Source organism: Oncorhynchus gorbuscha, linkage group LG05 (genome assembly GCF_021184085.1).
Source record: "Oncorhynchus gorbuscha isolate QuinsamMale2020 ecotype Even-year linkage group LG05, OgorEven_v1.0, whole genome shotgun sequence".
Classification (NCBI taxonomy): domain Eukaryota; kingdom Metazoa; phylum Chordata; class Actinopteri; order Salmoniformes; family Salmonidae; genus Oncorhynchus; species Oncorhynchus gorbuscha.
This window is the reverse complement of record NC_060177.1, coordinates 63,539,138-63,551,657: the sequence shown is the minus strand read 5'-3', so window position 1 is coordinate 63,551,657 and position 12,520 is coordinate 63,539,138. Positions and strand designations below refer to the sequence as shown.

Genomic DNA, 12,520 nt, shown 5'->3' with positions numbered 1-12,520 from the left:
AGGAGACTGTGTGAATCAGGCCTTCGTGGTCGAATTGCTGCAAAGAAATCACTAAAGGACACAAATAAGAAGAAGAGGCTTGCTTGGGCCAAGAAACACGAGCAATTTACATTTGATTTGCTGGTGACACTGTCTGTGATTTATTTAGAATTCAAAGTACAGTTAACTAGCATGGCTACCACAGCATTCTGCAGTGATACGCCATCCCATCTGGTTTGCGCTTAGTGGGACTATCATTTTTTTCTAACAGGAAAATGAACCAATACACCTCCAGGCTGTGGAAGGTCTATTTGACCAAAAAGGAGAGTGATGGAGTGCTGCATCAGATGACCTGGCCTCCACAATCACCCGACCTCAACCCAATTGAGATGGTTTGGGATGAGTTGGACTGCAGAGTGAAGGAAAAGCAGCCAACAAGTGCTCAGCATAAGTGGGAACTCCTTCAAGACTGTTGGTAAACCTTTCCAGATGAAGCTGGTTGAGAAAATGCCAAGAGTGTGCAAAGCTGTCATTAAGGCAAAGGGTGGCTACTTTGAAGAATGTCAAATATAACATATATTTTGACTTGTTTAACACCTTTTTGGTTACTACATTATTCCATCTGTGTTATTTCATAGTTTTGATATCTTCACTGCTATTCTACAATGGAGAAAATAGTAAAAATAAAGAAACTCTTGAATGAGAAGGTGTGTCCAAACTTTTGACTGGTACTTTACATTTGTGAAGTTTTCTGCAGTTCTACACATTTGACATTGAGGCATAGAGAAAATTGTGCAACTTATTAATTCAACTAATTCATGCAATTCTAATCATTTGCTATGTGGCAGAGATGCATTTGATTCGACGAGATGACCCGCCTCGCCATTCGCTGCTGCTGTCATGACTACTACAGTATTAGTATAAATTGAGGCGCCACTAAGATATGAGTCAGCCCAGTGTCCGGGACAACATTCCGTACTTGGCTTGCGCGCTTCTTTCAAGCCTTAGTCTACATTCGTTGGCAAATAAATTGGATTACTAACTGCAGAAATGTCGGAGACTGTCAAGCCACTAACTTCATTTTTCATCGAGGACATCTTGTCCATTAAAGAAAAGACACGGCTAAACGTAAGGTGCTCTTCTTCACACAAGTCCAAGGAGGGATGCGCTCAATGGAATAACCAACAGCACGATCAGGTATCACAGTCCGCGGAACTTTGCGCAAAGCACACCGCATTTGGAGCGCGGAAAGGTGAGCACATTGGGATCTTATTTAGGCAACTTAAAGAAAGTGTAGGCCTATAGGCAAATGTATATTTTGACGGGGGTGTGCCAGATTCCCTGGAATCATACCCATTTATAAAAGGTAATATTCGATATATGAACCTGTGGAGTAGGCAGCTCACCTGTCAATTGTCAAATTTTGTACCACAAACGGGCTAATCATGACTTTCTTTTACAGATTCCATTGCCAGCTCTAGTTCCAACACCCCAGATGCTATGAAAAGTTTTACATCAGCGGGAAAACAGAAACGCTCGCGCGCTGCCTTTTCGCATCTGCAAGTGCTAGAACTGGAGACTAAATTTAACCACCAGAAGTACCTGTCCGCTCCTGAAAGAGCCAATCTTGCTAACACGTTGAGACTGACGGAGACGCAAATTAAAATCTGGTTTCAGAACAGAAGATACAAAACCAAACGCAAGCAGCAAGCTACGGAATACTGTACGGATTTATTTCAAAAGTCAGAAGGACTAAATACAGAGGACGATTTAGTCAGAGCATCACTTCTCACCACGTTGTACAAAACATATCAATTCCGACCATATGTGTATGACTTTAATCGCACATGGAGACCAACTCTGTGGTGAACATTAAATCTACTGGATAATATTAATGTCAATATGGTCACTATTCCTTATGAGGGAGCATGTTAAGCTAATTATGTAACATAGGTATTTGATCTACTTTTCTATGGCTATACACTGTAACCTACCTATGTCATAAACTGTCAACTGTCATTATTTTTTATTCATAGCCTATACCTCTATAAGTATGTTATCACAGCAAAAATAGTTATTTATTTGTTTTTTTTCCTGAAAATGTATGTTGCAAGAAAATAAAGAGTGACTGATTTGATGTTTAGACTAAGTAACTCAAATGATATTGCAGTGTCAAGGTCTATGAAAAGTTTTGCCAGCTGTAGTAATGGAAGTGGTGCTAAATTTGTCAGTACCCATGCAGCTCACCATTTAATTTAGGGAGTAGCCTAGTTATGGTTATTAAAAATGAAACAGTGTTTACTCAAGTTTACTCTTTCCATTTTGCTGAGTTACAGCTAAGCAAGCATAAATGGCACTATTCTGAGCTCTGAGTTGATTAAGATAAAGAACACTATGTACTTGGCCATGGCTGGTTGTGGAAATAAGGTATGACTCAACAGTTATTTAGCCATTTCTTGACAAACACCTCTCCCTGTGCGAGCCATAAGTGTCGCTTTAAACTGAATGTATATACTTACATGCAGGAATGAATGCTTGAAATAGGGTCTACAGAAACTGTTGCTCAAGGCAAACAATGGTTGTACCTGTAGTTAAACTCTGATAATACTAGCAAATTGCATGAGCAGATAAGGGTTTGGCTGGAAAACCTGAGTGATGAGGGCCTTCTCTAAACAACAATGCTTGTCTTCTTTAACAGATAAATAGCCCCTATCCATCAATTTAAACTGAGATTTGATTCGACATCAACTTGTCTTTAAAAAAAACCTAGAGTCTAAACCCTGTCTGAGCCGGGGAGGGGTTCTACTAAGCCAGTGGTTCCCAAACTTTTTAAAGTCCCATACCCCTTCAAACATTCAACCTCCAGCTGCTTACCCCCTCTAGCACCAGGGTCAGCACACTCTCAAATGTTGTTTTTTGCCATTGTAAGCCTGCCACACACACACACTATACGATATATTTATTAAACATAAGAATGAGTGTGAGTTTTTGTCACAACCCGGGTCATGGGAGGTGACAAAGAACTCTTATAGGACCAGGGCACAGATAATAATATAATAATAATCAATAATTTTGCTCTTCATTTAACCATCTTACATATAAAACCGTATTTGTTCATCAAAAATTGTGAATAACTCATCACAGGTTAATGAGAAGGGTGTGCTTGAAAGGACACACATAACTCTGCAATGTTCGGCTGTATTGGAGAGAGTCTCAGACTTAAATCATTTTCCACAAGCAGTCTGTGCCTGTATTTAGTTTTCATGCTTAGAGAGGGCCGAGAATCCACTCTCACATAGGTACGTGGTTGCAAAGGGCATCAGTGTCTTAACAGCGCGATTTGCCAAGGCAGGATACTTGGAGCGCAGCCCAATCCAGAAATCTGACAGGGCTTCTGATTAAATTCCATTTTCACAGAACTTGTTGCAATTTCGATGGCTGTCTTGTTCCGATATCGGTAAGTGGACTGGAGTCAGGGAATGAAAGGGATAACAAATCCAGTTGTTTGTGTCATCCATTTCGGGACCGTACCTGCGTAATTGCGCACCCAACTCACTCAGGTGCTTCGATATACTAGATTTTACATTGCCGGTAAGCTTGAGTTCATTTCCACGCAAATAAATCATACAATGACGGAAAGACCTGTGTGTTGTCCTTGTTAATGCAGAGAGAGAAGAGCTCCAACTTCTTAATCATAGCCTCAATGTTTTCCCGCACATTGAATATAGTCGCAGAGAGTCCTTGTAATCCTAGATTCAGATCATTCAGGCATGAAAAGACATCACCCAGATAGGCCAGTTGTGGGAGAAACTCGTCATCATGCAAGCGGTCAAGTTTTTATATATTTTTTAATGTGAATCACATTTTTATTTGGCGTACCCCCGACGGCATTGCGCGTACCCCAGTTTGGGAACCTGTACATAGCTATATGGGATTGTTTTAAGAAGGTCATACTAAGGATCATTTAGCTGATTGATTTTTAATTAAGACCCCTTGAAGTATCAAAAAAATATACAAAACATGTATTTGATGAAAAAATATTTTCCTAACTGCTATTAGCCCATACAAACACATTGAATAACAGATTCACTACATGGAACAACTGATAGTCCCCCCCAAAAAAAATCTAAAGGAAGTTTGTTATGAAGTGTCTGTCCTATATCTGAGCAGTATAAGAAAGATCAGGAAACTTTACTATAATGATTTTTTTTTACATGTATTTAACCCTTTTTATTTGGCACTAAACATTGTCTATATATACAATTCCATTCATTTTGTCAACTGGTACTGGGGGACCTTCAGAGGAGTGGGCTTCCTAGAGCAAAACAACAGACATGTATGTGTTCGTGAGAGTCTCATCTTTCCATAGAGATTTCATAATAGTTCGGACACTACAGACGATTTTGTAAGAAGACCAATTTTCCGGATGTCTCACCTTCTGACAAATTCCACTCTAGCTCTGTCACCTTTCACCACAAATGTGGAAGTTTTACATAAGAGGATGCGGTTGATTGAGACACATCCCATGAAAGAAAAAAAAATCTCTAGATTAAACTGATAGATTTTTATGGGGATGTTTGTATTATGCAAATTAGATCTCCTCGCGGGCTCGGAAATCGACCTTAGTTAATTGACCTATACTGAAGGCAGTTCCTCATTGTGGTGACTACGTGAAATGTGAAATGGTTTCCCCCACAATCACACTTGAGACAGGCAAGGGATGTAAGACAGGCAAGGGATGGACACATGGAGCTATGGGGGAAATCAAAGTTAGTGTATCCTTCAGGATCAAATATGGGACTAACACTATTGGTAGAATGTCCACAAGTAAATGGTTGTTGAGTTCAGCATGTGACTCTCGCATGGCAGCCAGGCAATCTTACACGTAATTGTGGTGATACTTTGGTAACATTTTATGGTGCATTTTTGTAATGGTTTATGAAGGTTTTGCAAATGCTTTATAAGTAGGCTACTATAGTTCGTTTTTGTTTATATTTTATAAATCAGTAATAAACACTTATTACATATTTGATGATGGAACAGGAACAGGAGATACAGGTACTGTAGGTAGCCATACCTTCAGCATAAAAAACAACAACATCTATCTAGGAAATGTCTTGTCTAGATCTGTCTCTCTCAGACATTATTGTTGTCCTGTCCTGACGTCAAATTGATACACAAGATAGCACTATTGTCCTTGCCACTAGCATGTGGTTGTGTAAAACAGAGCCACCCAAACTGTATTTCTCAGTAATGTCAAGCCAGTTAATAATAGCAATCTCTGTACTGACAATGTTTTCATTGAGATAGGCAGGGTGGCGTAAGGGTAGCCTAGAGTAAGATATCATGGTGAAAAATGGAATGCCACCCACTCACCTCTGTGGCAGCTATGGAATGTACTCTCTCTAGTTGACTGTTTCCAGCAAACTCTGAAATCCATGGCTTGTATTTGGTGCCTCCTCACCCCACTCAATCACATAGCCTCCTGTAGGCATGTTGCCAAAGGGCAAGGGGCTCGCTTTTATCAGCAGAGACAGAGACACTGCTTTCCCAAGCCTGAGGTCTCAGTGTCTGGAGGGGCTGTCTACTACTCCATCTCAATTTAGCTCAATGTACCTTGATTGTCATTGGCCTGTTCTTGTGACTCATTGTACATGACTCAGACGTGTTTTGAGTTGGTGGTTTTGTTCTCCAGAAGCCCCTCTCCTGGTGCTCTCCTGGACAGATGAGTTCTCATCCATGACACTCAGAGTGAGGGCAGTAACAATGGGCCATGACGCTGAGTCAGACCAAGCAGCATTCACCTGCAGCACAGACCCACTCTGATCTCCTCCCCTGATAATCACTGGTCCCCCTTGCTCGAGCAGAGCCTGTCTTGATTTGATCTCAGATACAAAGAGGGTAGTGGGTGCAAATGCATTTTTATCGTACCAGTGTAGTCAAATTTCTGTTTTCCTGTGTGATTCGTATCATATGTACAACAGCTGATGAAACTAACTGTAAAAGTGTGAAAAAAAGTGATCAGATCTTCTCATGTTCTGTCAGGTTGGATGGGGAGCGTTGCTGCACAGCTATTTTCGGGTCTCTCCAGAGATGTTCGATCAGGTTCAAGTCTGGGCTCTGGCTTGGTCACTCAAGGACATTCAGAGACTTGTCCCAAAGCCACTCCTGCGTTGTCTTGGCTGTGTGCTTCGGGTCGTTGTCCTGTTGGAAGGTGAAACTTCGCCACAGTCTGAGGTCCTAAGTGCTCAGGAGCAGGTTTTCATCAAGGATCTCTCTGCACTTTGCTCTGTTAATCTTTTCCTTGATCCTGATTAGTCTCCCAGTCCCTGCTGCTGAAAAACATCCCGACAGCATGATGCTGCCACCACCATGCGTCACCATAGGAATGGTGCCAGGTTTCTTCCAGACGCTTGGTATTCAGGTCAAAGAGTTCAATCTTTGTTTCATCAGACCAGAGAATCTTGTTTCTCATGGTCTGAGAGTCCTTTAAGTGCCTTTTGGCAAACTCGAAGCGGGCTGTCATGTGCCTTTTACTGAGGAGTTTATGCCACTCTAGCATAAAGGCCTGATTGGTGGAGTGCTGCAGAGATGGTTGTCCTTCTGGAAGGTTCTCCAATCTCCACAGAGGAACTCTGGAGCTCTGTCAGTGATCATTGGGTTCTTGGTCACCTCCCTGACCAAGGACCTTCTCTCCAGATTGCTCAATTTGGCCGGGTGGCCAGCTCTAGGAAGAGTCTTGGTTGTTCCAAAATTCTTCCATTTAAGAATAATGGAGGACACTCTGTTCTTGAGGACCTTCCATGCTGAATACATTTATTTGGTACGCTTACCTAGATAGGTGCATTGACAGATTCCTGTCTCTAGACAATCCCTTTGACCTCATGGCTTGGTTTTTGCTCTGACATGCACTGTCAAATGTGGGACCTTATATAGACAGGTGTGGGCCTTTCCAAATCATGTTTAATCAATTGAATTTACCACAGGTGGACTCCAATCAAGTAGGAGAAACATCTCAAAGATGATCAATGGAAACAGGATGCACCCGAGCTCAATTTCGAGTCTCATAGCAAAGGGACTGAATACTTATGTAAATATTTAGCAAATATTTCTAAAAACCTATTTTCGCTTTGTCATTATTGTGTCTAGATTGAGGAGGACTTTTATTTATTTAGTCCATTTTTGAATATGTGGAAAAAGTCAAGGGGTCTGAATACTTTCCGAATGCACTGGTATATCTTGTAGATTGAAATAATTATTTGAAAAATAATCCCCCACTAAAACAAATAAATTGTGAGGAACACAGAAACAAAGTGAAGTTTTAGCTATAAGAGTAGCCAGATAAACAGAAAAAGAAATGAGGACAACATCATCCAAACATTGCTGATAAGATGACATGGTCTGGGGCTGTATGAGGAAGGGTATGTTTACAGTTGCACAACTCCAGTGTCGACAGAGGTCTGATCCAGTTCAGATAACCAAAGCCTTTATCTGGAGGTTTGACGAGGCCATGCCAATAACCTGTTTGAGACCGATAACTAACTCAGCCTGAGGAGGAGCTTATGGATCCTACTCAGGCAACGTACCCAACATGTTACATACAGTGGTATTTAACTGGTAACTCCAATATCAAATATAGGGATCATATCCCTATAAAATTAATAATAACAAATAGTAACCTGTTTACAAATAATGTGTAACTGTACAGTTATAAAAAGTGTAATACTTACATGGTTACATTGAATAAAAATATAAACGCAACATGTAAGGTGTTGGTAACATGTTTCATGAGTTGAAATAAAAGAAAGCAAACATTTTCCATACGCACAAAAAGCTTATTCCGTGTTGTGCACAAATTTGTTTACATCCCTGTTAGTGAGCATTTCTCCTTTGCCAAGATAATCCATCCACCTGACAGGTGTGGCATATCAAGAAGCTGATTTAATAGCATGTCATTGTGTTGGGGACAATAAAAGGCCACTCTAAAATGTGCAGTTTTGGCACACAATGCCACAGATGTCTGAAGTTTTGAGGGAGCGTGCAATTGGCATGATGATTGTCCACCAGAGCTGTTGCCAGATAATTTAATGTTAATTTCTCTACCATAAGCCACCTCCAACGTTGTTTTAGAGAATTTGGCAGAACGTCCAGCCAGCCTCACAACCACAGACCACGTGTAATCACGCAAGCCCAGGACCTCAACATCCGGTTTCTTCACCTGCGGGATCGTCTGAGACCAGTGACCTGGACAGCTGATGAAACTGTGGGTTTTGCACAACCGAAGTCAGAAACTGTCTCAGGGAACATAATCTGCATCATCTAGTCATCCTGATCAGGGTATTTTTTTTTCAACAATTGTTTTCAGATAGATTATTTCACTTATAATTCACTGCATCACAATTCCAGTGGGTTACAAGTTTACATACACTAAGTTGACTGTGCCTTTAACAGCTTGGAAAATTCCAGAAAATTATGTCATGGCTTTGGAAGCTTCTGACATCATTTGAGTCAATTGGAGGTGTACCTGTGGATGTATTTCAAGGCCTACCTTCAAACTCATTGCCTCTTTGCTTGACATCATGGGAAAATCTAAAGAAATCAGCCAAGACCTCAGAAGAAGAATTCTGGTTCATCCTTTGGAGCAATTTCCAAACACCTGAAGGTACCACGTTCATCTGTACAAACAATAGTACGCAAGTATAAACACCATGGGACAATGCAGCCGTCATACCGCTCAGGAAGGAAACGTGTTCCGTCTCCTAGAGATGAACGTACTTTGGTGTGAAAAGTGCAAATCAATCCCAGAACAACAGCAAAGGTCCTTGTGAAGATGCTGGAGGAAACGGGTACAAAAGTATCTATATCCACAGTAAAACAAGTTCTATACTGACATAACCTGAAAGACCATTCAGCAAAGAAGAAGCCACTGCTCCAAAACTGCCATAAAAAAGCAGTACAGTTTGCAACTGAACATGGGGACAAAGGTAATACTTTTTTGGAGAAATGTCCTCTGGTCTGATGAAACAAAAGTAGAACTGTTTGGACATAATGACCATCGTTATCTTTGGAGGAGAAAAGGGGAGGCTTGCAAGCTGAAGAACACCAACCCAACCGTGGAGCACAGGGGGGGGGGGGGGGGGGGGGGGGGGCATCATGTTGTGGGGGTGCTTTGTTGCAGGGGGGGACTGGTGCACTTCACAAAATAGATGGCATCATGAGGCATGAAAATTATGTGGATATATTGAAGAAACATCTCAAGACATCAGTCAGGAAGTTAAAGCTTGGTCGGAAATGGGTCTTCCAAATGGACAATAATCCAAAGCATACTTCCAAAGGTGTGGCAAAATGGCTTAAGGACACCAAAGTCAAGTTATTGGAGTGGCCATCACAAAGCCCTGACCTCAATTAGATAGACAATTTGTGGGCAGAACTGAAAAAGCGTGTGCGAGCAAGGTCTACAAACCTGACTCAGTTACACCAGCTCTGTCAGGAGGAATGGGCTAATATTCACCCAACTTATTGTGGGAAGCTTGTGGAAGGCTACCCAAAATGGTTGACCCAAGTTAAACAATTAAAAGGCAATGCTACCAAATACTAGTTAACTGTATGTAAACTTCTGACCCACTGGGAATGTGATGAAATCAATTAAAGCTGAAATAAATCACTTTCTACTATTATTCTGACATTTTACATTCTTAAAATAAAGTGGAGATCCTAACTGACCTAAGACAGGGATTTTTTACTACTATTAAATGTCAAGAATTGTGAAAAACTGAGTTTAAATGTATTTGGCTAAGGTGTACATAAACTTCTGACTTCAACTGTATCTGTGACCAACAGATGCATATTCGTATTCCCAGTTACGTATGTGAAATCCTTAGATTAGGGCCTAATGAATTTATTTCAACTGACTAATTTCCTTACTTGAACTGTCACTCAGTAAAATCTTAGAAATTATTGAATGTTGCGTTTATATTTTTGTTCAGTGTAGTTTCACTATGCATGTTTCATAGTCTAACAATAAGTTGCACTGTACCGGTGCTGCTGGCTTATGGTTTCTCATTATTATGCGAGTGTGAAGTCAAATCTAAACAGATGTTCTAAATGAAAGAATAACTGTAAAAAGGATGACTACATCCCCATTCATCTCTAGCAAGCTATATTTTGTGAACAAGGCCCTTGGAGGACACAGGTAGTGAAGAGGAGATAGCATCTGTTTTGACGAATTAGAAATCTGACAGTATCTCTCAGTGTGTCTCTGGCAACATGGTGTAAAAGAACATGCCCATCAAGATAAAGGAGCTTGTTGACGGCCATAGCTGAAGGTTAGAACTATAATAACCCCATGTGCTATTGTGTAGCCTGCACTTCCAGGAGCTGTGAGGGACATGGTACATTGATTTACAAACACAGTAGAGTAAAAGAACCTCCTCCCTGTTTCTCTTCCTCCACATCGTATTTCTTTATGCTCAGACAGAGGGAGTGTCTCTCCGCCACCGGTACAGTCTTTCCTAAAATCAAAGATGGGGGGTTGAAAAGGGGGAGGTCCCAATTCACCTTCCCACACAGAGGCTCATAAGCCCCCATCGTAACATGGAGCCACCAAAGCATACCATGAGTACATAGTTGCAATACTGTAGAAAGAGGATCTGCATGGGAACAGAGGGACACCATATAAATTTAATACTCATTCCTGTGATATCAATAATGAGGAAATAAATGTTGCTTTGAAGTACAGTGGGGAGAACAAGTATTTGATACACTACCGATTTTGCAAGTTTTCCTAAACCCCTGGAGAAGGTCTGTATGGTCTGTATGGAGGAGTTTGCCAAAATCCCTGCTGCAGTGTGCGCAAACCTGGTCAAGAACTACAGGAAACGTATGATCTCTGTAATTGCAAACAAAGGTTTCTGTACTGTCACGCCTTGGTCATTGTATCTTGTGTTTTTGTTATATGTTTGGGTAGGCCAGGGTGTGACATGGGTTTATATGTTGTATTTCGTATTAGGGTTTGTATTAATTGGGAGTGTGTATTATTAGGGGTGTGTCTAGTTAGGCCTGGCTGCCTGAGGCGATTCCTAATTGGAGTCAGCTGATTCTAGTTGTCTCGGATTGGGAACCGTATTTAGGTAGCCTGAGTGCGCGTTGTATTTCGTGGGCGATTGTACCTGTCTTTGTGTTAGTCACCAGATAGGCTGTAATTAGTTTCACTCATTTGTTGTTTTGTATTCTCAGTTATTTCATGTACAGCATTTTCTTCATTAAAAGTCATGAGTAACCTGCACGCTGCATTTCGGTCTGACTCACTTCAAACAACAGACGAATATCATTACATGTACCAAATATTAAGTTCTGCTTTTCTGATGTATCAAATACTTATGTCATGCATTAAAATGGTAATTAATCACTTAAATCATACAATGTGATTTTCTGGATTTTGTTTTGGATTCCGTCTCTCATAGTTGAAGTGTACCTATGATAAAAAATTACCGACCTCTACATGCTTTGTAAGTAAGAAACACTGCCGATTTTGCAGGTTATCAAATACATGTTCTCCCCACTGTATATCTATAATGACAAAAGTGAAGTGAGTTCATGGAAATGTGCCCCTAATGTCTGAACAGAAACAAATAGACAGAATAAAAATGTTTTTTTAATTTTAAATCCTGCACTTTTCCTGTTTAGCTCTGTGCTTTAACGGTCTATCTCTCTGTGAATCTGATTGGCCCTTAAGATTCAGCATAGTGTGGTCGTGACACCATCATGCTGCTCTTCATGGTACCCACTCATACTTTGGAAAACAAAGAGATTACTTCCTTTAAAGACAGAGAAAAACCTAACTCCACTACAAAGACAGGCATTGTCAGTGCTCTAATATGCCGTGACTGGCTAACAAATTTGCTGGAGCTGAAAGTGGTTCTAATCAGCCCTGATCGTTGCACAAGGGAAGATTCCCTGGACAGCGGTGAAACTGGATCCCTGATGTACGTACCATGGCACCAGCACAGCTCCTTTTTTTCTCCCATCAGCAGATATACTCTTGCATCCGACTCGTCAGATGGTTGTCATGGATTTTATGCCCTGTCCTCATATTGTGTGAGTGGTTAGTGATTACATTCATAGCATTGTAGTTAATGTTATAAAGGTATGCTGTTATACAATGATGCAACACAATACACTACAAAAGTGATACTGCATTTTCCAGGAAGTAGCCTTGTCAAACTGTCATAGGATTTTTGAAAGGTCTTCAACGGGCAAAAATGTAGCACATTGGTCTTCAGCACAAAACCTTCATAAAAGGAATCTGGCATTTATCCACAAACACAATTTTATATACATCTTAAATGACCACATAATAACCACAATCGACAAGCCTGTGATTTCAAAATTATTAAGGCATATGTCAATATTATACCTTATCAAATGCAACAATTAAACATTGTAAAAATTCCCTAACTCTCACCATAACCACACATAATTTTCAGAAATAGACACCTGGCTACAACTCCAACAACACATGTGAGCAGTGTGCTTTGAGGTG

The 12,520-nt window shown here is 40.7% G+C and overlaps 1 protein-coding gene across 1 annotated transcript; it reads left to right on the top strand.

Moving 5' to 3' along the window:
* The first annotated feature begins 943 nt into the window (after positions 1-943).
* On the top strand, positions 944-2,116 carry LOC124035209 (homeobox protein Nkx-3.1-like). The gene is made up of 2 exons (XM_046348640.1): positions 944-1,231; positions 1,442-2,116. Exons 1-2 carry the CDS (start codon positions 1,030-1,032, stop codon positions 1,846-1,848), a joined length of 609 nt encoding a protein of 202 aa, XP_046204596.1. The 5' UTR covers positions 944-1,029; the 3' UTR covers positions 1,849-2,116.
* Positions 2,117-12,520: the final 10,404 nt, after the last annotated feature.